This window comes from Juglans regia, chromosome 7, assembly GCF_001411555.2.
Source record: "Juglans regia cultivar Chandler chromosome 7, Walnut 2.0, whole genome shotgun sequence".
Taxonomy (NCBI): Eukaryota; Viridiplantae; Streptophyta; class Magnoliopsida; order Fagales; family Juglandaceae; genus Juglans; species Juglans regia.
The window spans coordinates 42,512,361-42,537,662 of record NC_049907.1 but is presented as its reverse complement, the minus strand read 5'-3'; the positions used below and the strand labels follow the sequence as shown (position 1 = coordinate 42,537,662).

The window sequence follows — 25,302 nt, the reverse complement described above, 5'->3', positions numbered from 1 at the left end:
AACGCAGCGGCTTCTCTCATCTCCCGTCTCTCTCTCTCCCGTCTCTGCTCTCTCTCTCGTTTCCGCTCTCTCTCATCATCTCTCCTATCCATCTCTAATTTTAAATTTAACAAACGTGTGGTGTAGATTTTAACACATAATGTGTGCAAAACTGGCTGCTATAAACAGTAGCTTCTATATATAATATTTCTTTTTTTTTTTCCCCAATGCGCAGGCCGAAACGGAAAAATAGTGTTATCTTAAGCAAGCAAGTTCCTTATTTTTATCTTATTGCTGTTGTGTGTCGTTGGCGTATGGGTCAATGGGTTATCATTATAACACTGTAAAGTCAGCGGCTTCGGGTTGTTAATTTTTTCAGAAATGCTACGTACAACCGACGTGTTTTTTTATTTTTTTTCGCGTGTTTTTTTTACTCTTTCTTTTATATTGATGCTTTGACCGAATGTAATTTAGCTACTGATGCGTGGTTTCTTGGATCCCTTTGTTCTCAACACCAGTAATATCTGGTCCTGGAACAATCTTAAAGAAAACTATCACATTAAGCTTGTTTCATACGTTTGTTTTGGTGAGGAACAGATAGTCTTCTGAGAAGTATGATCAGCTGTTCCATATATTGATACTTTAGATATATTTGAAACATCAATCATGCATTTTCTGTTTCACAGGAACATATACAGCCTTATTAATTACGATAATCACATCCATGGGAGCTGATCCTGTGCTTGAAGCAGTGAAAGGCAGAGGGGGGGAGGGAGCACGTGTCATTGAAGCTTTTCTCAGGTCAGATGCTTCTGGGAAATTAAGGCGCTGATTAGTTACGAAGTATGTCTTGTAACTGTATTTGAAGCTTGTATTTTTATTACAAAGTTCTTATTTAAGCTAAGGTTCAATTATTCAATGGAATTGCTTGGGAAAAGTAATAACTTACATGCTTTATTATCTAAATTGGCCTCTGTATGTCATTGTGTATCAATCATTGTAGAGGTACTTATCCAAAAAAAAAAAAGAAAGTCATTGTATAGGCCAATTTATATTCAACATCAGTAGTGACACACATGTGGAATCATTTTCTAGTTAAAAAACCCAAGGATTTAACAGTCTATTATGTCGCAAAATCAGAATACGTTCTTACCATGGTGATACATGTTTCCATGTGTAAAGATAAAATATTACAACCAAATGGGTATGGCTATTTTGGTCTTCAAAGAATTATTATAGAAAACATACTTGTAAAAACCAATATATTGTAGGGAACATGATGGTTGAATTGCATTGCTTGTGCTAGTATCTGCTTCAGTTCAAATAGGCAATCTGTTACTTTTGATATGATATTCTAGCATTGCTATTCTTAAAATTTGGTTTTGGGAGTTTTTTTCTGTTCTTTTTACTTTTCGTGTTGATGCATTTGGCTTATTACAGTAGATTTGCTGCTCAACCTGATCAGTGGAGGCCAAAATAAGCATCTGACTGAGTTTTATATTACGCTTGGTTCCAGTGAAGCCAAGTCATCCATGAATGAGGGTCTTCTTGCCGATTCCCCCAAACATTCATCATGCATGAAAGACTTGAAGGAAATGAGGAAAGAGATTGACCATCTCCTTTCTTTCTGGTGTACCATTTTTGGGCATGCAAGGCTTTAAGAGCAAGCCAAAAAACCCTGATCAGTGCGGTGGGAAATTTGCAAAACTCTCATGGATGATGGTATCACCAAGGTGAAAAGTAAGTTAAACAAGAAAAACAAGTCATGATGGCTCCGTACATCTGTAGCAGTGGATAAACTGATGGATGATGTAGTCTCGAATAAAAAACTAGATCAATCTGTCAGAAACTGGAAAGAAAGGATGCCCTGTTGAATAATTCCACAAAGAAATTGAAAGCATGAAGATTTGGATAATCTACTTTCCGTTTTCAGAACTGTAAATTTTGACATGAGATGCCTAATCTGTAACTCAAGTGGAGAAGAAAAATGCTGAAAGGATAGCCTGGCAGAAGCCTTCGTGTAAGTGTGGGTGAGCTTACTTTGTGCTTTTGATGTTGTAGAGTTTGACATTAGCTGCATAGACTGATAACTGAATTAGAAAGTTGAGTAAGAGAGGAAATTACATTGGTCATTTAGTTCTAGTTGTTGTACTTGTACTCTCAATTGAATATACTTTCGTTGAGCTATTTGCTTTTGAACTCGAAGTTAAACACAGGAGTTATTCTAATCACACATCCAGATACTGAACATTCTCAGTTGAGAACATTAATCCACAGCCCGTGTTGGCAAAAACAACTGTGAATGCATTATACCTCTAACAAAAACTTATAACCTTTCTTGGAGTCTTAGAAAAGTAATACATTGCGAATGAAAGAAAAATAAAACTTGATTCTGTCTAGATTCCACTAATCCTTGTTCTGTACTTTCTCAGCCGGTAGACGGAGGATTGGACCTGGAACAAGAACATATATTTGAGTAAGTTATGGTGAAGCGGCCGACAGTGGAAAGACTTGAGATCTCACCATTGGTGGCAGGAATTACTTGTTCTGTATGGGATTCGAAGTTGATGGAGGTATCTTTCGAAAGCATGAGTCCACCTGCTTATAAGGATTCTTCCTGTCCCCTTGCAAATCTTTGAGAGCCTGAGAGGATGATCCCGAGAAGGAAGATCCTTTTGTTAACTGGCGGTTGTCTCCTTTAGCTCCACCAGGCCACAATAAGGATAGCAGTGAAAGTGCAAAAGTGAGAGCAGCCATTGCTCTAGACCAGGCCTTCATGGTTTATGGTGTCTTGCTTGTTTTCTATGGGAGTGAACTGAAGATGGCTTTTTTCAAACCTGTGATTAAGATGGTATGGCAGTCTTTGATTTATAGCTCACTTCCTTACTTAAATATCAGTAATATCTTGAGTAGTAGGGGAAGTGATGTCAGTGGGATCATGTGCTCAATGTTGACTGCTACATGTTGCAACTCTGACCTCTAGATTTGGTGGAAATAATAGTTGATACATATCTACAGAGGGGTCATGTGATGAGGCACGTGATATAAATATTAATACTAAGTTCTTTTTTGGGGGAGCTGAAAGGGTTAATATTATAATTTGATTAACAAGTGGTAGGAAGACATCTTTGGATCCCTGAGATAAAAAAAAAAAAAAAAGGGGTGTTGGTAACAGCTGTTGCCTGTCCGGGAACTAACAGAAATTGGTGCTGCCGAAAGTGAAAGTTGGAACTTGGAACTGTTCCTAATGGTTGCTCCTTTGTGGCAATACATGACAGTGTAAAGCTGTGTGAAAAACCAAGCAAAGTTGGCACTATATTCAAAAGTATACAAGAGGCTCTTGGGATCCTATTCGATTGCTCAGGGATGCCTACGACTAAAGATACTTGGGTTTTAAAGATACACATGATATTTGAATTCTACAAAATTATTTATGTGTCTGTTTATGTTCCGACTTATTATAGAATAATACGCATTTCGATTGAAACCCTCAAATTTGGATAAGAAGTTTAGAAAATCTTGATTTGCTTTTATTTTCTTGATCAATGAAATTTGGTCATTGTTTATGAAACATGCTTTTATTGGGACATGAAAAAGTAGTATAGCTCATTGAAAATATGAGAGAAATACAATATATTTAAAAAAAAAAAAACTGTAAAACTTATTTTAAGTTATTTTTCTTAGAGTGATACAATGAAACTTGAATTTTAAAAAATGTATGAGAAACTTTATATTTTAAAAAATAACCCAAGGCCTAAGGTTGGTCATTGATTCATTTATCTATAAATTCCTCTGGGAAAAAAGAGGTCGGCAGAAAGTAAACAAAGTTATGTGGACAAAAGTGGCCTTCCCTTACAAGGCACTCGACTGCTCGAGCAACGTAAGAGGGAAACGAGAGGGATAAGAACGTCTTTAGAAAAGTTGATCCCGCTTTGAACGAAGCCCCCATATCCTGGAAGCCCCCCCCGATCACAGCTTTGGTGGGTAACTGTATAAACATCGGAAACCCTTATTTTAAATCTCAAGCATTCATTAAATTCAACCCAGACCTCCTCAATCTTAACGCCCCTTCCCCTCATTTACTCGATTTCTGAATACCAGGTATAAATCTAACGAAAAAGCCCTTAATTTGAAGTCCCGGCCACCTCGATCTCTTTCAGGTAAGAATCTTTTCCGTTTCATATCTTTCGATTCGAGGTTCACTTGCATATTTTTCTTTATTTATTCATTCAGTTAATTTATTTGCCGAGATTTTATTGTTGGATCCGGATTTTGGCTCTTTGATTTGAATTAGCAGTGGAAATAGATATCGTGAAATTGAAGAAGGAATTTCTTTGTGATTGTATCATTCTGTCCTCAAAAGAGTTTTGTTTCTGGGTCTGAGTTTTGAGATTGATAAATGAATGATTTTTGCATTTATTTTGTGACCCTTACAAGTCCTCATTTTGGAAGCATCGAAAAGTACGATTGAAGGAATGAATACGAGCAAATTTCTAGAAAATTAATGCAATTTATTTAATAAAACTGCACAGAACTATACTGTTGTTTTCATTAGAATTTACCACCTTGAAAATGTTGACTTGGAAGTATGGACGAAGCATAATTTCTGTACTATTGCACAGCCCGGATTATACGTGCCACCAAGTCCTGTGATGGTCTTGCTGGCTTTTTTAGAACGTCCAGTAAGGAGATTTTGAGCTCTTATGTGGGAGCTTGATCTAGTAATTTAAAACCAGTGTGTGGCAAGTGCTACTTACCCCACAATATATCTTTCTTGTCTTTATCTAAAAAAAAAAAATTACCTATTAACTTCCTCATCATAAAGCTCCTTTTGGTAGGAGGTATAGAATATATTTGGAGGGAATCGGATGGAGTGTATTAGGAGTGGTTGAGATGATTTTGTAAAACAGTTTTTTTTTTGGTTGGTTATGGTTCCAGAATTCGTTTTCGGCATGATCCATGGTGTGGTGGTAGGGTTCTTAGTGCTGTTTTTCCAGATCTCTTTTGTATTTCTCAATATCTGGATGCTTTGGTGGCTGAGATTTTGGACTCTTCTAGTGGTTCGTCCCATTGGAATGTTCTATTTTCTGGAGCCGTTAATGACTGGAAAATAGAGGCTGTTTCTGAATTGTTTGGCTTACTGTATGCTACACAATTGGGCGGGATGCGAGTGATAAGATGGTCTGGAGGCACACTGGTAATAAGAAGGTTTTAGTTTGTTCTTTGTACAAGTTGCTGTCTAGGCTGAATAGGGTACACTCCTTTGCCTGGAAGAGTAAGGTGCCTTCAAAGGTGGCATTCTTTGGCTGGGCTGCTTCTTTAGGGAAGATTTTGACTTTGGACAATTTCAAGAAGCATGGATTAATTGTTTTGGATTGGTGCTCCTTATGTAAGAAAGCTGGTGAATCGATGGATCATTTATTATTACATTGTGAGGTGACTAAGGTGTTATGGTAAGAAGTGTTTAATAGAAGTGGAATGGCTTGGGTGATGCCTAGGAGGATGGTGGATCTTTTTGCTTGTTGGAGAGGTTTAAGGGGTAATTTGCAAATTGCTGTTGTTTGGTGTATTTTGGATGAGAGGAATGGTCGATGCTTTGAAGATAAGGAACTCTCCGTGGATGAACTTAGACGTTTTTTCTTTAATACCATATTTCAATGGGCTTTGGCTATTGTGTTTAATGGAACTAGTGTCCGCGGTTTCCTTGTTGCTTTTTCTAGTTCCTGACTTGTAACTAGGTTCAGTTTTGTATACTTCTTGTGCACTTGGCTTTGCCTTGCTAGTTATCTCAATACAGTTTCTTATTCATCAAAAAAAAAAAAAGGGAGGGATGCAAAATTTAAATTGAGAAAAAGGATGCTTGTTTCTCATCCTCGTCTTTTTGAAAATAGCCAAAACCCCTTCAATGAAGTGGACTCTAAAAGAACCTTGTCGAGAGTGGTGATGGTGGTGGATGAGCTACCACCTGGGTTAAATGAAGTTAAAATTTTCACTATTTGTAAGGTTCATAAGATTGGAGTCATTTCATTGATATATAGATTTATCGCTAAGAAGTATCATTTTTAGAAAATAGTTCAGATATGCATTCATTTGAGAAACTTGTAAAGCATTTACAACAATTTTCATTCATACTGTTAATCTTTAAATTATCCACGCTTCACTTTTGGGGATTGCATCATATTATGCAAACTGAGTGGAAGTGGAAAAGGATTGTTTATATATAGAGGACAAATCTTCATTAGCTTTTATGCCCTGCCAGAACTACCAATGTGCATGATGATGGACATTATTTTTGCATGAAAAGCATATCATGTTTCATCTATGGTTGATGTACGCTTCTAATATCCATGATGGAAATTTGTTTAGGTTCCTCTTTTGTATATTCTTTGTGTACTTGGATAGAACCCTCTCGCTTTTTCATTAATAATATATCAAAGAAAAAAAGATATATGCATCAATGTCAGATCTACGAACAAGCTTTCCTAAATTTGCATCAGGTTAGAATTTTTTAAAAAGGAAAAAGAAAAAAATTCTCTTCAGGTTCTATATAATTTCACTTTACTGTTCCATAAATTATGGATTGCATTTTTTTTTCTCATCAAGTTAGAATTTGCTCTTTTTCTTTAGTAGATATGTTTTCCTTTTAAGGTTTCTAGTATAAAGGTATTTTGGATTTTTTTTATACCTAATAGCCGTCTCCTTCTTTTATGTTTATCAGGCTACAAGCAGTAAAGATTGTACTAGAAGAAAAGATTGGCCGGGCTTCATATATTATTTTTGTTAGTTGTGAGATGGCAGAGAAGTCATGTATCAAGCGCCTCCAGAAGGAATATAGAGCACTTTGTAAAGTATGGCTCCCTTTTTTTACACTTAAGAGTTCTTATTTAAATTTAATTTCACAGGTCCTTAATATGTAGATATATATAGTAAACTCTGGTCCTATTTAATATGCCTTCTTCGGCGTAAGTTTAGCTGGAGTACAGTTGAATCATCCATGCCAAATGTTTTTGGCCTGGTCTCCACCATGGAGTAGGTGCCATACCCTCAAAGCCTATTTGGACTCATAATTGAATATTGAAAATAGAAAAAAAAATTAAGATCGTGTGTCAGGCCTTCCATTTGTGAAGTGAAAGTCTCATTCCTGTTGTATTCCATATTGAACTGGATCTTCTTGGATGGTATACGCCCTTTAAAAAAGGCGTGCGTGGTGCTGATTGTATTTTCTATGAACTTGTAGGAACCGGTTTCCCATGTTGTCGCCCGTCCTTCCCCAAATGACATTCTTGAGTGGCGTAAGTTTATTCTAAATACTATATTTTTCTGCAGAATATTGTCAAGCTTTGATGTTACAAATTGGAAATATTCTGAATTGATAATTGAACTCTGCTGCCGCTTCTTTTTTTTTTTTTATGCGTACAAGATAAGATGTTATGAGGCTTTTGAATAATGTTATAGTGGGTAAAGAAGAATAAACTATCAGATTGTTTGTTCATATAGTTGCCATAGTAGTGGCCAATACTTATTATAAAGAATATTCTTCTTTTCCCGGTTGGATGGTGGTACCTGTTCAAGTTTTTAAAATGATTTCAGCATCCTCAGATGGAAGTTATCCACATATATAAAGGTGCTTAATAACTGGACTTGAATGGTCAACAATTGCACTCATTTGTGGCCAATGTCTCTTACCTATGTATCTCATGTGAAGATGAAGGGTCATTTGTTAACATATCATACAACTTGCTCAGTTCACCTTTTTATGATTAGTTACTCCAATTTCCCTCTGGTTATTGCATGTATTATGATACCTGCTTTGTGGTGAATAATAAAGGTTGCCATACTATACCTGACATTCCTCATCTCACAATCTTGCCTTTGTCTTTCTGTTATCTAACCTATTTATGTTTTGTCATTTTGGTTAAGATTTTTCTTGTATATGTCCTGTGTACTTGGCTTCACCTAATTTTAATAAAATTCCTATTTACTGATAAAAAAAAAAAAGTCAAGATTTCTTAACTTTGTTTTTATCCTCCATCCATCATATTCCAGATTATGTGCTGGAGGGAAGTGAAGGAACACCTTTTGCAGGTTTGTTCAGTTTGTTGTTGGTGTGCGATTTTGGATGCTCTTCATATTTTCTCCTCTCTTTGTAGTTCTGATCAATGTGATTTTGGCATTCTAAGACTCATTTATGTAATTTTATTGCTTATATAAGGTGGATATTACTACGGAAAGATCAAGTTTCCATCGGAATATCCCTATAAGCCACCAGGAATTAGGTAATCTATTGTTTGGGTGCCATACTTTTTTCAAGAAATATGGTACTTGTAGTTTCGGGATTCAAATTTCCTAAATGCTTTGATCTTTGTTGCTTCTAACTTTTATTGATGATTTTCTGCCTTGTAGCATGACCACTCCTAATGGCCGTTTCATGACGCAAAAGAAAATATGCTTATCAATGAGCGATTGTAAGTTTTTGACGGTACTAGTTGAAGAAAATAACTTCTTATCTTCGCTGCCCGATCTTATGTTTTCCTTTGACTTCTTTATTTTGCAGTTCATCCTGAAAGTTGGAATCCAATGTGGTCTGTATCAAGGTAGGACAGATTCTAGTTCCGAAGTACTCTTTTTGTGTATGTGTTTTATATATGACTGTATAATACCATAATTTCTTGTTTACAAGTTATTGTTAGGAGGAATGTTTGCGGTAGACTCTATTTCTTCCTTAGTTATCGTTGGGAGGAATGATTCTAACTATATTTCTTATTTGGTCTTTCACTAATGTTTTTTCCTTCCTTGCTAATGCAGCATACTCACAGGGCTTCTTTCATTCATGGTTAGTCAGCTCTTTCATATTGTACTTTCTGTATGCTTGGTTGGAATATCATTTGTCATATTACTATTTTTTAATTGGCACCGGGTGTCTAAGAACAATGTCCCGACTAATCCTGGGGGTGCACAGGCTCTTAACAAGGAGTTTTCCGCAAGTGCACCTCGGGTAATTCAAGGGGAAAATCCCTCAGTCCGATGGCCCCTAGAGATTGTTTGCACCCAAGGGGATTTGAGCCTTAGACCTGTGGGGAGCATACCCCCAACCAAGGCCTTTTTCCCAAGGACTTTACCATTTGTTATATTATATACCGTTGCTCTTATAAATATGTAGCTAAAAGAGTCGCATCCTCTTGTTAGCTTACCTATATTTTTAATCTGGAGTCTCTGTTTCGTTTGGTAAATCTCTAATTACCTGGACCAGATGTAGAATATTATGATAGAATTTTGACGATACAAGCTCTCCTCCTTTACGTTTTGTTGACAAAGATAGCGGGCCCCTTCTGATTTTGTTTGTTTTGTTTTGTTTTCAATTGTAAAATCCGATGTGGCATATGGCCAACCCGATTAAGGCTTATTAGATGAGTTGAGTTGTGTTAAAAATTAGATGTATGAAATTGTGAATTTTCTTTTATGCCCATTCTATTGGCATATATTTGAAGAATGTCTGAATTTCTCATTGCTTTCGTACAATTTGCTTATGTGAGGATGCATTTCCCTCATGCAGATGGACAACAGTCCTACCACTGGTAGTGTGAACACTACTGTTGCTGAGAAGCAGCGTCTAGCAAAGGCTTCCCTTGTTTTTAATTGTAAGAAGTAAGTATGTTGCATCACCTGCAAAGGATTTTTTCATTTTCTGTACTGTTTTAATCAGCACTTGAAAGTCATTTTTTAACCTCCATTTTTATGCATTTACCTTTGTGCATTGAAGTCCATGATATATGGGTGAATGGCCTATTAATTACATTTGTACGAGTGTAAGTGGTCATGACCAGATGTCCAGAATCCAGATACACTCCTTATGTCTTTCCAAAAAGCTCCCTGAATATCAATCAATTGTAGCCATCATCTATGCTAAAATTAGTTTGCTTGGACTGCAAAATTTGTTTGCTTAAAACTAAGACTGAATTTATGCAATAGAAGGGGTGAAAGGAAGCTGGCTTTGTCCCCCCGCCCACATTCTTTGAAGCTTTAATTTATCAACATTTTTTAGATTCTGTGATGATTGTTTCAATCTGAACGTAACTCTTTCTCATCTTAACAGCCCCACATTTAGGAAATTGTTTCCTGAGTACGTGGACAAGTATAACCAGCAGCAGCTTTCTGAGAAGCTTAGTGCGGAGCAGGTGTCACCAGATCCATCTCAAGAAAATTCCACACCCATGTTGGAACGAGTTATTAACTCTGTGGGAGAAGATGCGTTGAAGGACAGGAGAATAAACAGGAAGCAGTCATTCCCAACTTGGATGATGTTCTTGCTAGTTTCCATCTTTGGCGTTGTAATGGCACTGCCTCTGCTTCAACTTTGACATCTTTTTTTTTTTTTTTTTATAAGTTTCAACTTTGACATCTTGTGTGACAAGTGAAATATTTAAGGGGTCAAGTGACAAAGGCTTTTGCAAGTCAAGGGAAGTTTGTCAAGTGTCTCACATAATAGTGTATAGCGGTTGATAGGCTCAGTTGGGTCACCTTCTTGATGTTTTCTCGTTTATCTGTCGACAGGTTGTGAGATGATGTTCAAACATTACATGTTTGTCACGCTTTCTTAATTCATAGTCTTGAGTTTTGTGTAAGAGTAGTTGGTGTTCAAACGGTACTTAATCTAGCAAGTTTCGTGCTACATCTTATTTTTCTTCTCTCATCATTCTTTACGCAGACTGCTATGCTGTTTTTTGACAGCCTGAAGATGGCGTTTTTGCCGGAGCATGGTGTGAACCAGTGTGTTTTGTGCTGAAAAGTTTTTGGTTTTGATGGATACTAATTCAGGCCTTAAGTGTGGGGTAAACAGCGGCAAAAAAGGGTCCAGGAATGAGTTGATTAGCCAAGTTCTAATTGGTTTGGAAAGTATCCAAGACTATAAAAATGGCTTGGGATGCCCTATGTTGAATCGGTCGGGTGGATTGGAGCGTGCGTAGGCAACGGGAGCAAGAATTTGATTTGATTTACTCAATTGATTAATAATGTCTGCAAAAACATTATAATTAGTAACCACGTTGCAGTGTCTCTGAAATCATGAAATTGGGTGTGTGGCAATAATCATAGTTTCCTTCCGAGTAAATCATAGACTCACACATGGTGGGAGTATTATTATTGTTTTGAAATTTGAAAATATTGAATTTTTTATTATATTTTGTGTGAAAATTTAAAAAAATTATGATGATGAGATAAAATGAGTTGATGTGAATTTTTAATCCAAGCCGGGGCTTAATTCACACATGGAGGACTGCAACTTGTTCTCAATTCATATCAAGCGCATACTTTGGTGAGTCTTAGGTTCTGTTTGGATTGCAAGATTTTTTTATCTCATCTCAATATCTAAAAATCACAAACACAAATATTTTTCAATTTTAAATATTCAACTTTTTTATATAATCATTATCTAATTATTACAATTGTTCTAAACTTTCAAACATAACATAAAAACAATTCAATTTTTTCAAATTTTAAAATAAAAATTATATTAAAAAAATTATATTCTAACAATATTTTTAACTTTATAATATTTTTTATTCAATTTTCCCTCTTATGTCTCAAAATCTCATAAAGCATCTTTAGTTCAAACTATTTAACTATTATTCATAAATTATTTTATTATAATTTATAGATCATCTCATCTCATTTCATATTATCTAATTATTCAAACAAGCCATTAAACTGGAAATAGAATTTTCTTTCGAGTCTTAAATGGAATGGCTTGGTTTCTGAAATTGGGTAAAGACCTAAGAAGGGGGTTTGGCATTTATTCTTTTGAATCTTTATTTTTTTGCTTGATTATTCTTTTGAATCTTAAACATTAGCAGGACATACACCTTACAATACGCATTAATCCAAGGATACAGTGGCCCCAGTTAGGTTATCGCATTCCCCCCCACCCCCGAACTCTTTTAACTTCGAAAAAATAAATGCTCGGAGCCCCCGCAACATGCGCCGCATTTCTAGCGAGTAGGCAGTACAGGTCCCATAAAAATATATATATATATATATATATATAAATTATTCCCTTTGATTTCCCTTTTTGTTTATAATAAGACTCGTTTTTTTAATCTGTTTAAAAAAGCAAACAAAGAGCATCAAATTCAGCCCTCCGTGTTTTTTCAGAGCACCCCCCAAAACAGACATAAATATATACATATATATATATATATATAATTGTTTTGTGATTATAGTGACTGGTTAAAGCCTCCCTTCGAGGCCGCATCTTCTCAACTCTTTGTATTGGAGTGGATAGGCAAAGCTAACCCAAAGAGGGGGTTGCTGTGTTGTGAGGTCGATTGATTATTTGGTCGTGTAAGTATGAAATATGATTGCCAACATCAGTTAATTTGTTCTCGTGCTTGTGCTCATTAGTTCATTTAGCTTTTGCCTTCCTGGCTCCTGCGGTGTGTGTGTGTGTGTGTCTCTCTCTCTCAATTATAAAAGGCAATTAGCTGCTAAATTTGTGCTCTTTTTGAGTGTCACATTTGGAAAATGTTGTTGGGGGAGAGATTGCTACAATGTCAAGTTTTTAACACACCGCCTGTTATTTCTTCCTAAAGCAAAAGCGAGTAAAAGATTTTCACCTCCAAAAGTCAAGTTTCTATGATCTCTCTAACTCACGCCATGATAGGATATCAATAGGGTCGTTGGCTTTTGCCTTTTGTTGATGCTTGCAAGTTCAAACCAGTTGTAAAATATGTCCGATCGAAGTGGTTATTACACATTAAGCTCTCTCTTTCCTAGTACTTTCCTCCCCTTGGGAAATTTTGAAAGATCGTCCATCTTACTTCAGAACCCTTTTCTTGCTGCTTCCAGCTATTATTTTTCACAGTTTGGAGGATTCTTTTCTCAAGCTCTCCTGAACTGTAATGCAGAATGTTTCTTTTTCTTTTTATTCTTCTCAAGCCTTGTTCTTTGAGTTTGCTTCATTGTTTTATAGTTTTTTGGTTACGCTGCTTTCAGGCAATGATGAAGAAATCTCCAACATATTCGAGATATGAAACAAGTGCTTACAGTGGCGATGGATTTGATCCCCATGTGGACTTCTCGCAGGTGATGGCTTTTAACTTCTTTTTCTCCTGTTAATTTCCAAATGTAGGAGAAAAAAATATTCTCTTTTTCCCCCCACTCTTTGTTATGTTAACACCAGTTGACTGATCTAGAGAACTGAGATTGTCGTTGTTAAATTGTTGATCATTTATATTTCCTTAGAAGTTATTCAAACCGTTCTTCATGTTTATTGTCATTGGATTTGCCTTTGATTAGTTCATGGAAGAAGCAAGACGCCACGCAGGAGGAGTAGATTTCCAGCGCTCCCCATTCAATCCAGAAGAAAGTGGAAAGAAAAGATTGCCCGAAGAGAAACAGGGCAAGAAATCATGGAAAAATTCTCTTTTATCATGGTGGAAGACTGACAGAAAGCGCGACAGGCCTCAAGTGGAACCGACAAGTAGTTCTTACATTTCTGTTACAAAACGGCGTCTCGTTTCTGGTCCAATACATGGCAGTGGCAAGACCAATGATGGCAGGCAGTGGCACCGGCGTTCCACATCTGGGCCTCTCACCGGTCTTTTCAACCCCACAAAGAGAGTGGAGAATGGGATACCTTATGTGAGTCTTGACCAGCTTGACAGACCTCATGCCGTTCAGACCTATGGACCTGTTTACCTCGTAACTTAGTGTATGGACACCAACAAACATCAACAACAAGTTTTCGAGTCAAATCTGAATCTGGTGCATCTGCATTTTCCGCATTTAAGAGTTCTTTGATCTGCTGAGAAAACTGTGGGAAGTTTCAGGACAGGAAAAACTTTCCGAACATTTTGTTGAGAAGAAAATTTAATTTCTTAATTTCCAAATATCAGATATGGCAGGATCGTTTTCTTGAAAGGATTTGTCACGAAAAAAATAGCCCAAGGCCCATTTGGATACGGAGGTGATCTCACCCAATATGGAGAAGGATGGCTTTACAGCCACCGCCACCGCTAGTCTTAGGATTTTTTTTATTTTTATTCATATATATATTTTTAAATATTTTTAAAAAATAAAAAAATAAAAATATTATTAAAAAATATAATCTTAATCATTAAATAAAAATAATAAATAAAAAATTAAGAGCGAAATCTACCAGCAATAACCTCAACGAGACCTCTATTATTTCTCATACGGAAAAACCATCTCTTATCCAGACGGTCAAACAAGGTTTCAAGAGAGGGTTTCAAATCAAAAATGATAAATACACGATACTTTATATAACATTTTATATAATAATATTTTAAAATAAAAATATTTTTATAAAATATCTTACAAAATTAATATCATTTTATAAAAATAATTTTATTTTATAATATGTGTTGTAAAAAGTGTTTTGGAAAGTGTTTTCTACTTATCACTAGTCTTCCATCAAAAAGGAGAAAACGTTCGTATTTGACGCCCGAGATCATCTCCGTCTATGAAGAATTTCCTCTCTGCGAAGAATTTTCTCTGTGATTCTTTTCCCTGCCTGCCTCACTGTCCATCGAAGGCCAACCCGAGAGAGATTTTTCCATTCAACTCCAACGGCAACGGCGTTGCCCCCATTTCCTCCGTCAAACGACTCCTTCAACTCCGTTTCCTCCAGCTCTGAGGACTGCCGTACAGAGCATTGATCATGGTGGTTGGGAAGGCCGCAGCTCCTGCGAAGCCAGTGAGGACCCTGCAAAACAACTCAGCTCTGCTCACGGGTGCATGGTAAGTCCCTTCTCAACTCAGCCGTCCGCTCGATCTGTACTCTCACTGTCGCCTGACCCCTACCAGAGATTCCTCTGCCCCTTGCCCTAAAGTGAATCGAGATTACAATTTGGCACCTTATAAGCCAATTCCCATTACAAATAGACCATGCCGAAGCAATGAAACCCAGCCCTCCAGTTCCCTGCAAACACTGCACCCCAATCCCTAGATCTAAGTATAAACTCCGTCGATCTCATTCTATCACCACGACGGCTCCAAGGACGCTCTCCTTCCAAGTGTGTGAATGTTTTATGCCTGCTGTGTATTGATTTTATTAGCCTACGATTTCCATTGCTATGTTGTGTTTTGATGATCCTGTTTGTTGATATGCTTTGATGTTCCATGTTGTGAATTCATGCTTGCTTGCCTTTTATTTCCTATGGAAGTCTAAGTGTTTAGGCATCCAATGTATGTGCTGGATGTTGTGTATTGTCTGCTTGATTACCATTTTTTGTTACAATTATAATGCAGAATTCTACAAAGTTGGAATCCTTAAAATTCAACTTAGAATAATACTGTTAATAAGGCAAATCTTGAGCATGAGGCATATCTTTTTTTAAAAATAAATAGCAAAGGGACATTAGGCAGATCTTAAACTCTGTTTTGAACACTTTGGTATTGGTAATTTTTCACTTGGGTGTTTGTAGAAAGGGACGTTCCTAGTGTTTAATGAAGACTTAGTATTTGTAAAAATGTCTCTTACACCGTCAGAATCTTCAAAGCAGTGTGTATTCAGTTGAGTGTAATAGAGTGTGTATGGAAGCAGACTGTATGTAAGGGAATCAATATAAATCTGAGTAAGTAGTGTCTATAGACGCAGTAATAGAGATCTATGTCAATATTGACATACAGAAGTTTTGTAGATATAAGGGAATCAATATAAATAAGCAACAGAAAGATGCCACAACAGAATGGCTTATTGAGACCAGAAAATCAAATGAAAGGAAGAATTAAAACATTAGAATCTTTCGTTTGTAATTATTTAATGTTGTTGCATCCGTCTAAAATGGGTTTGCACTTGCATCCGTCTCTAAAAGTCCAAAAAATAAAGGCGCAATGGTCTTGTTGTTCAACATCGTTCAATGATATTCACGTAATTTTGTTGAAGTGGACTTTGTGTGCGTTTTCTGTTTTGTTAATATTGGGTACACGTTTGTTATTTACTGAAGCTTATCTTGTATCAAAATGATAATTATTACAGCAAGTGCCTTTTGGGTGTGTGCCTTTCATGGCTGGTTTTACGTTTTTCTTTGCACGTGTTGCAGATTTTCATTTATCATTTTTTCGTTGTGTAATTTGGGATATTGGGTGGTATATGGCTATGTTTGTAGTTTTACTTTTATTTTGGTGTTTGAGCTTTTGATGGTATTGGCGGACCTTTCTTCGATTTTTTAATGGGTCCCATAACCTTATGTTAAACCACTGCTCTCAATACTGGAAGCCATGGTTTACTGGTTGTCATGCAAATAACTACTTTATATCAAACAAACTTATTCATCTCTATCTGCACTTCCAGTGAAGATACCCATTTTCTTGTAATTCTGTTGTAATACATAATTTACGATGAAATTTTGGCTATCTTATACACTTCATATCTCATTTCTAGGCAAATTTACTAAATTTATTTTGGATATCAAGTTGATTCACACATGCAAAAACAAAACAGAAAAAAAGAAAAGAAAATTCCTTAAGGACTTTGCAACAATGGTAGCAAACACACACAAAACTACTCAAGGTCACACGCCTAAGATCACAATCACATGCGCAACATACTTTATTTGGTCAAGTTGCTCTTGAAAGGACAACGCACTAGGATACTTGCACGCTAGCATTACAACAACACTTGGACATTCACACTAGTGTTTTACAAATGAAACATTAGAAAAGCAAATGAAAGGAAGATTTTAAGACTGATGTCTGCGTATTCAGTTGGGAGGCAAGGGCTCCTGATCACCACATGCTGTACATTACACAATTTTATTAGAATGATGACGCCGAACGACTTCTTGTTCAAGCATTGGAGAACCGTGCAGCTCAGTCCAAGTGGTCGTGTGGTTGGTGACGCCGCATCTTCAGCATGTCACCCTGACATGATCGTGGAATCAGTCCGAACTATGGCTGCAATTAGGGATGACATTGACATTTCTATGTGGGCAGACAGGGGTAGTCATTGAATGGTAAATTGCTCATGATGACATGTATATAATAAATATTGTGATTGTAAGGGTGTAGTTTGATTATTCAAACTTATTACCATTTCGCAAGTACATTTCAAATTTATTGAAATTTATGTAATATTTCTCATCTAATTTTGATGATATATCACACTAACAATTTTATTTTAGTGTGGTTGTCGAGATAGATTACTTGTTTACATACACAGGGAAGTTTATAGCGCATTTCTTTACAAATTAGCATCGTTAATTTTACAAGGTCTATAAGTAAATTTATTTCAATAAATAATTGGTCCATACATAATTTTTATAATAATAAAATTATAAAATAAAGTGATTTTATATGAGACAGACTATAAAATAGATGTCTACCATGCATAAACATTTTCTTTTCTCTATACGGAGTTGTTGAGAACATTATAGTATGGAATTTTGCCAAAACAAATATGAGTAATTTTCAATCATCAATGGCATTCGGTGTTTGCATAAAGTAAGTTTAAAATTGGGCAAAATGATCATTACTTGAAAATGGAAAATGATTTTATGCGCAATATTTTTATAAAAAATACTTTATAAATATCAAAATAATTTTAAATAAAAAATATTTTTATTTGATATTTTACAAAATAATTTGATTTTATAAAAATATTGTCATCTTATAATATTATTATGAAATATATTATAAAAAATAAAAATTGGGTAGGTAATTTATAAATTATTATTACTTATTTATAAATATATTTATAAATAAAACAAAATCTTTACAAATAGTATGCAATAATTTGTGAGACCCACATATATCTCATTTCTAAAAAATTAAAACCATCTCATATCAATTATAATCTAAGGCACAAAATTTTTAAACAATTATCTCATATTAACTCAATAATCTCACTACTATTTATAAACTATCTCAATAATTTTACTACTATTTATAAATTATCTTAACTCATTTTATCCAATCTCACTGTCTAAACGGGATGTAAACATAGGGAGAACAGCTAAAAGAGAAGGCAGGTCATGAACAAACAAAGGCAACAGTAGCATTGTGACAACCGCATCCCAAGAACAGGCCCCATTATCACCTCTAAACCATCAACCATTTGCATTCAAGCTGGTTTAAGGTACAACCTTTCGAACCAACTGAAATAGAGTATGAACTGTGTCCAATTATCTGGTTGACTAAGGGTAGGTTTGGGGGGTGAGATGCGAATTTTATATTTTGTTTTAGTATTTAAAATATTATGTTTTAATATTATTATTGTATTGGAATTTGAAAAAGTTGAATTGAGATTTAAAAAAGTTAAATTGTTTATTATATTTTATATGGGGATTTGAAAAAGGTGTAATGATGAGATGAGATGAAAATTTTGTGTTTTGTTTTAGTTACCAAACCTGCCCTAATATATCAGTAATTTGTCATATAAATACTACCTTTTTTTCCGCTCTTCACCCCAAAACCTTTCAAATTCGCATGAGCAAAGAATTGGAGAAGGGGGTGATGATGCAATTAATCGAGAAGAACACAGGAATGCATCTTTAACACGGTAATTCAATTTTACTTTCATACAATATACAAACTTCCTCTGTAACAAGAGATTCAGATCGTTGAGATCTCCCACCTCGAGCTCTTAATTATCTATGTCGAGATCAAGAATAAAAGAACATTGAGTAAAATAACATGGGGAGTTTCTTCTTCCCCAAAAGGACCAATTTTTCTAGGATGGTAGAACCGGACGTCATCAAGACCTTCCAAATAATAATTTCTCATCGCCAGAAACATTTCTTCAAATAATCCTGAACTGAATTCGTACTAGCAAATATGTTCAATCTAATTACCAAGGACTTGCTTCTAAGTCTGTGCTCTCCCTGCTTGCTCAACATCAACAGAACCGGGACTACAAGGACTTGCCCTTCTATCCCTGCTCAAAAGCCTCTTCAATGACCGCAGTCTCGCAGGCAGTGGCGACTTCGATTCCTCCTCGGCAAACCTGCTTGCCGAAGGGGATAAGGATGACAAATTCTCAGTCATCGGCCTTGGTATGTCAATCACCAACATTCCGTCCGATGGCCTGCTATTAACTGCTGATGACGAAGAAGGCGATGGACAAGGAGGGACTTGAGAAGAAGGACCTTCTTCCAAACAAGCGCCCCTAGAACTTACCCGAGCCTGGTTTCCCCAAAACAGCACGTTTGTGGGGAAATTTGGAGATTCAACAGAATACCCAGCGACTGAATCATCTCCTGAGGACTCGATATCCTCTTGTACCTCGACACTATGATTGTTGCTGGCCTCGGAGCTTTCAGGAGCAACTGGGTCTCGGCAAAGCGGGCAGGTGGAGTGGGACTGGAACCACATGTCAATGCAATCAACATGGAACCCATGATTGCATTTGGGGAGCAGCCTAGCCTTCTCTCCTGGTACTAGCTCAGAGAGGCAAACCGCGCATTCCAACCCATCTTTGAAATCATTTGGATCGAATGTCACTACGGGGAGTGAGCGGAGGACTAAGGGGTCGAGCCCTCTTCTCAGGGTGGCGGCGATCGCCGGGTCCTGGCCGGGGGCGAAGACGAAGCGGCGTCTGCGGCTGCGACGAGAAGCAGAAGGGTTGGATCCTTCAATGCGCCACCAGAACCATTTGGCGTAGAGGTGGAGAAAAAGGACAAACACCACAACAACGAAGAGCACTATGATGGCTACCACCATTATTTTACCGGTCAGTTCCACGACCGGTGAGTCGTCCAATGTAGATGAATCCCCCATGCTTGCCTATCAAAGTTCCTTCCTTCTCTTTTCCACCCCCGATGAATGTATTGGCCAAGGGTCCACTTGAAAATTATTATAAAGATTCAGATTCCCAAAAGTCTGCAACTCAAAAAATGTACCAGAACCCAAATGGGATTTCCCTTAGAATTGTCAAATGCCGTGCTAAAAACTGGTCAGGGCTTGTGGGTGGCGAATTAGTGAGGTTTATATAGATTCTAGGAGTACAAAGAGAAGTGGGAGAAGGAAAGAGGGAGAGAAAGTTAGACTTGTTCTTTGGGTTTGTGGAATGTGGACCGTGGTAGGCAAAGACGTGAGAGTTTTCAAAGAAGTAAAAACGAAAGGAAAGGAAGAAGCCTCCACTTGGGACTCAAACAAGGACTTGACTTTTTTGAAGGATTGGAGAAGTAGGAAGCTGAGGAAGAAGGAAAAGCACACTACGGCTGTGAAACGTGACAGCAGCAGCAGAAGAAGAAGGTACCTTTCCTCGCCCAGTTGCGTGTCTTCTCGGTGCTTTCTCTCTTGACTGTTGTTATGACCCATTACTAAACTATATACACCAACCAATTGTATTCTTTTTCCCACCCTCTCTAGTCAGTCTATTTTATTCATAAACTTACCCATTTTTGCTGGATTTTGAAATCTTATCATTTGAAAAAATTACCCGATTCTCTTTTGTATAATCTATTAATATTTGAGCAATGCTATTCTTTTTTTTAACATTCCGCAAGTATGTTGACTCTCGTTGATACGGTACATTTAAGTAATTTCATATATCAATTACTTAAATAATTACTATTAAAAATATATCTAATAGCGTATGAGATTACTTACGACAAACTCTATAATAAATGAAAAATAATACTTACAATCGTGAGTGTACAAGCGTCGTGCAGTCATTTTAAAAAAAGTGAATAAATATAAAATCTACATGAAAATAAATTAATTTTTTAATAATAAATTCTATTATTTTTCAAAACGACTGCACGGCGCTTGCATACTCCACTGTTATATGTAGCATTACTCTTTTTTATTATTGAATTTAATGACTTAAAATGAAAGAGAGATATAAACTTGAAATAGCACTATAGTATTTATTGTTGTCTATATATATATATATTTCTTTGCAGTATTAAGAGCTCGTTTGGATAATGAGATAAAATAGTTTTAGATAAATTGAATAAAATATTATTAGAATATTATTTTTTAATATTATTATTATTTTAAAATTTGAAAAAAATAAATTATTTATTATATTTTGTATGAGAATTTAAAAAAATTATAACGATAAGATAATATAAAATGGATTGAAAGTGTTTATGTATCCCATCAGAGCCTAAATTTTAATAAATACCAAGGGCTCATTTTACTTATCTATCTCTCCCATTGGATTCAAACAATAACTTTAAAGAACTTCTTTTCCAATATTTTAAAGAACTTTTATGTTACGTAAAATAATTTTCTCATTTTACGTAAAAATGAGAAAATTAGCGATGGCTTCCCTACTTGGGTGTATCATAATAATTACCATATTTGCAAATCGGACATGGGACGTTCAACTTGTGGAAAGTCGCATGCAACCCCTCAAGTCAGGTTTGAGTTATAAATTAGACCCTAGCTAGTTATGTTAAGAAACTTAATGAATCTTTAAGAGACCAATACTAATAATCTAAGATGAATTCATACTCAAGCTGATTGAAACTCATGACTCAATACATGACAAACCACTTGAAAAAAATATTATCAAGTCAACCTTTGTATCCTAATCGTATTGAATGGAACATACTTAATCTAACTTTTTATTATTATTAACGTAAAACTTGTTTTATTTACAAGAGAGGCTTGATTAATCTGACTTTCAAGTGATCTGGTCAATGACTTCTAAATCCAAAAAACTTATCGTTAATGTGGTAAGTGGGTCATGAACTTTCGCACTATCGAACCCAATATCAATTTAACTTACCTATGAACAGCATATTTCAGTCACAAAGGCACAATGCATCCAAGTCAAACATTGGTTGAAGAAACTCAGGACTCTATACATTGGTGGAAGTCCAATGCTGTCTGGTTTTGTGCAAAGAAGAAGAAGAAGATATGCAACATATAAAAGAGATGAGCAAGATACCATGCATGAAGCTGGATGGCAAGCACAAAGTACGTACTGTGTTCTTCCCCCACCTTTTAACTAAAGAATATGAAAAAGCCAGTGCTGTATCATACATGTATGGGGTAAGCTTGAATAATTTCAAGATAATTAGGTTAATAAGAAAGTCAGTAGAGTGGGGTCAGCTTCTGCATTTTCACATGCTTATGTTCATGCCATTAATTTATCTTATCACAAATCTCGAGATAATTAACCCTTTTTTTCAAAAAAGAAAAATAAAGAAAAACTGATTCCTCATCCTGTTGCTCTCTAATTGCCACTCGCTCTTGATGCTGATCATATAAAAGGACAAAAATTCCGCTCCTTCCAAATTTTGAAAATATACTTTAGTTTAGATGCTAATAGAGAGAGATTGATTTGTACGGTCTTTAATCAATTGGACTATGTTGTTCCAAACTTTATATAGAGATCCTGATCCCTCTTTTTCAATCTCTTTTCGGATTTATTAATTATTTATTTGAAAATGAGAATGCTGATAAGGGTTTTTTTTGTACAAATTGAAATAATTGAATTAGTCCGTTTGAATTAAGAGTTGAGATGAAATGAATTAAATATTAATAAAATATTATTTTTTAATATTATTATTATTTTGAGATTTGAAAAAATTAAATGATTTATTATATTTTATGTAATAATTTAAAAAAATTATAATGATGAGATGAGATGAGTTGAAATCGATTCTCAATACAAACAGGGCCTTAAAGTCTAAACTCAGTACGTAAATCGGTCATGCAGTTCATCTTTATACTCTTAAGAAAAAAAAATAAAGAAGGAAGAAAGCAACTTATTTTAATGTAGTATCGGATATAATTGTGTTTAGGGGGCACTCTTCAAGAATATGAAACATATTATTACATTAGTAGTTGCATTTGTCACGACAACTTTGTAAATTAGAAAAGAAACAAAATACATTGATTTTGAGGGTTTTTGATGTTTTGTAACTTTGTTCCGTGATAGGTACTAATGGTCGCGTAATGCTCCGAACAAACCCAGCCTTACCCTCAATTTCTTTGACTTCTCATTTTTTGTCACAATTTAGATTAAAGTTACGTTTAAAAGTTGAATTCAATCGATTTAAAATGATAAAATATTCTTAAAATATTATTATTTTAAAATTTAAAAAAATTAAATTATTTATTATATTTTATATTAAAATTAAAAAAAATTATAATAATAAATTAAAATTAATTTAATTTAATTTCCAAACGTACCGTAAAAGAAGGGAATGTAAACAAAGACACAATGATTAATTGGGAATGATTTTATTTTCAAGACATGATGGCCATTGATGTCAGTTAGTGCTGAAAAGCATTAGACACAAACGTGTACGTACTGGACCACTGGTGGCACAGCCATTACTTTTTCTTTCTTCCTTTTTTCAGCTTTTGAGAAAGTACCCTAAAGAAAGGAGAAAGTAACTCACAAACACCTCCGATCTCTTTTTTCTCTTTCGACTATTGTTTTTTGAGAATTGCTGGGACGTCGTTTCGGTTATATGGTTCATTTTGATTGATTTAAATTTAGAAAATATTTTGTTTCATCTCATATTATTATTATAATTTTTTTAAATTTTTACATAAAATATAATAAATAATTCAACTTTTTTAAATCTCAATTCAATATTTTTAAATTTAAAAATAATAATAATATTAAAAAGTAATATTTTAATAATATTTTTTTAATTTTTATCTTTTATCTAAAATCATTACATCTCTCTCTAAATCCATCCCAACTATTAGTGACATGCGATTTATTAAAAAATATAAAATGACATCCAAAAATAAAAGAAAAATTTTAAAATTTTAAATTCTCTCTTTTAAATTAATATTTTTAATATTTTTAGTAAATTACGTAGCAATACACCATGATGTCACATCATTAAAACAAAGTTTTTTTTTTTTTGAATCATTAAACAAAGTTAGCAGTACAACTAAAATCGCATAATAACATTTCTCTTGTTTTTCTGAATGGTTAATTTTTATAATACGATAAGAGTGGGGCTACTCTTATCGCTCAGTGGTTTTTTTCTTTTTTTTTTTAATACATTTTAATATTTTTAAAAAATGAAAAAATATATCAATACATTTAAAATTATTTTCTTAATTATTAAGTAAAAAAAAATTTTGACCAGGGGTCAAATAGAGGAGTCAAAACGGGAAGGCAAAATAGTTTTATTCATGTGATAAAATTGCTCTGCTCCTAATACAGGTACCCATTTTTTTTTTTTTTTATCTGAAGTTCTGATTGGGCTGACGAAAGTTGGGCCTAATGCTGTCGACTGGGCCGACTGCAGTTAAGGTATGTCATGTGAAAATGTGTGTGAAACTTTTTTTCTTCCTCAGCTGCGTGTACGAGGATCTGAATGATAAAGTGTCCCGAGGATTTGTCCCGATGCAAAAGAATTTTTTATTTTATTTTTTTATTTTGTGATTAAGAAAGTATTTTTTAATAATATTATAATTTTTTAAATATTTAAGAATATAAAAAATAAATAAAATAAATTTGTTCTTTGTCGGGACCGACTCGTGCTACATCCTCGGTGGATGTAGCACTGCTCGAAACTTAAAATGGAGCCACAAATTAAGAGATGATGAAATAATAATGAATGAATTAACTAGGCAACAATATACATGCATCAAAATTCAAAAAGATAATCGCAGATAGTGAATATGAGCTCCGCGGGGAAAGGATTTTCTATCCACCTACGAAGACTCTGACACAGCAAAATCAGCAAGAAAGAAGGAAAGCAATGATGATGATCATCGTCATCATGGCGCCGTTGTAGTTTTGTTGGAAGAGGGGTGATGATTTTCCTACAGAGAGGGCACGTGGGATGATACTTCAACCAGGCATCGATGCATTGGACATGGAAACCATGCTTGCATGCGGGAAGCACCCTGAACTTTTCATGGCGGAAAATCTCGCTTAGACACACTGCACAGTCAGCGTCGAGGTGGTCGCGTTCATCATCATGATCACCATGTTCTTGATCATCACCAACGTCATCCTTTGCAGCAAACAATTTCCAGAACCAATATTTGGCGTATGCATGAATAGAGTATACAAGAGATGTGATCGTGAAGAAAAGCATAGTTTTAAGCATCTTGCCGTCAAATACAGCCTGCTGCATGCAGCTGATTCACTCGAACCTATTTATCAAAGAACCCTTCCTCGGGGTATGTTTTTTCGAGGAAGTTGGGAATTGCTCTATTCTTACTTAATTCTCTCTCTTCCTGTATATCAATTCAGAAATATTCAAGTTGACTGCGACAAAGTCTCCAGGCTCGCTCTAACCTCATGGGATATAAAAAAAATGCAACACGCGCAATAAACAATAAATGTTCTACATGCAAATTAGCCAAACAAGGCTGAACCCCGCACGGCATGTGTACATAGATGAGACAAAGGAATCTTTTGTTTCTATAGAT

The 25,302-nt window shown here is 35.3% G+C and overlaps 5 protein-coding genes across 10 annotated transcripts; 2 read left to right on the top strand and 3 right to left on the bottom strand.

The window, feature by feature from the left end:
- Positions 1-2,158: 2,158 nt before the first annotated feature.
- On the bottom strand, positions 2,159-2,977 carry LOC109013067. 2 transcript variants are annotated; one of them, XR_001999542.2, is made up of 2 exons: positions 2,503-2,977; positions 2,159-2,432 (listed from the first exon to the last, which is right to left on the bottom strand). XR_001999542.2 is itself a non-coding variant. In XM_018995011.2 (2 exons), exons 1-2 carry the CDS (start codon positions 2,755-2,757, stop codon positions 2,408-2,410), a joined length of 261 nt encoding a protein of 86 aa, XP_018850556.1. In that variant the 5' UTR covers positions 2,758-2,769; the 3' UTR covers positions 2,159-2,407. The 2 variants fall into 2 exon arrangements, 1 of the variants encoding a protein (XP_018850556.1); XM_018995011.2 differs by having other exon boundaries at positions 2,522-2,769.
- An 833-nt stretch (positions 2,978-3,810) lies between these two features.
- LOC109020299 (ubiquitin-conjugating enzyme E2 34-like) lies at positions 3,811-11,086 on the top strand. 3 transcript variants are annotated; one of them, XM_035692076.1, is made up of 12 exons: positions 3,811-3,959; positions 4,081-4,139; positions 6,698-6,827; positions 7,217-7,271; positions 8,026-8,064; positions 8,192-8,255; positions 8,383-8,444; positions 8,534-8,573; positions 8,785-8,812; positions 9,533-9,624; positions 10,073-10,307; positions 10,685-11,086. In XM_035692076.1, the coding sequence occupies exons 3-12, from the start codon at positions 6,771-6,773 to the stop codon at positions 10,760-10,762; spliced, it is 750 nt and encodes a 249-aa protein (XP_035547969.1). In that variant the 5' UTR covers positions 3,811-3,959; positions 4,081-4,139; positions 6,698-6,770; the 3' UTR covers positions 10,763-11,086. The 3 variants fall into 3 exon arrangements, with proteins under 3 accessions (XP_035547969.1, XP_035547970.1, XP_035547972.1); XM_035692077.1 differs by having other exon boundaries at positions 3,811-4,139; XM_035692079.1 differs by lacking the exon at positions 10,685-11,086 and having other exon boundaries at positions 3,890-3,959; positions 10,073-10,552.
- Positions 11,087-12,221: 1,135 nt separating this feature from the next.
- Positions 12,222-13,757, top strand: LOC109013061. Of its 3 annotated transcripts, none has more exons than XM_018995001.2 (3): positions 12,222-12,315; positions 12,967-13,056; positions 13,270-13,757. In XM_018995001.2, the coding sequence occupies exons 2-3, from the start codon at positions 12,970-12,972 to the stop codon at positions 13,681-13,683; spliced, it is 501 nt and encodes a 166-aa protein (XP_018850546.2). In that variant the 5' UTR covers positions 12,222-12,315; positions 12,967-12,969; the 3' UTR covers positions 13,684-13,757. The 3 variants fall into 3 exon arrangements, with proteins under 3 accessions (XP_018850546.2, XP_035547968.1, XP_018850545.2); XM_035692075.1 differs by lacking the exon at positions 12,222-12,315 and adding an exon at positions 12,678-12,869 and having other exon boundaries at positions 12,944-13,056; XM_018995000.2 differs by lacking the exon at positions 12,222-12,315 and adding an exon at positions 12,684-12,869.
- Positions 13,758-18,478: 4,721 nt separating this feature from the next.
- On the bottom strand, positions 18,479-20,234 carry LOC109020298 (RING-H2 finger protein ATL3-like). The gene has a single exon (XM_019002731.2). The coding sequence runs from the start codon at positions 19,708-19,710 to the stop codon at positions 18,799-18,801; it is 912 nt and encodes a 303-aa protein (XP_018858276.1). The 5' UTR covers positions 19,711-20,234; the 3' UTR covers positions 18,479-18,798.
- Positions 20,235-24,466: 4,232 nt separating this feature from the next.
- LOC118349012 (probable E3 ubiquitin-protein ligase ATL45) lies at positions 24,467-25,101 on the bottom strand. The gene has a single exon (XM_035692074.1). It carries the CDS (start codon positions 25,002-25,004, stop codon positions 24,510-24,512), a length of 495 nt encoding a protein of 164 aa, XP_035547967.1. The 5' UTR covers positions 25,005-25,101; the 3' UTR covers positions 24,467-24,509.
- Between the last annotated feature and the right edge of the window lie 201 nt (positions 25,102-25,302).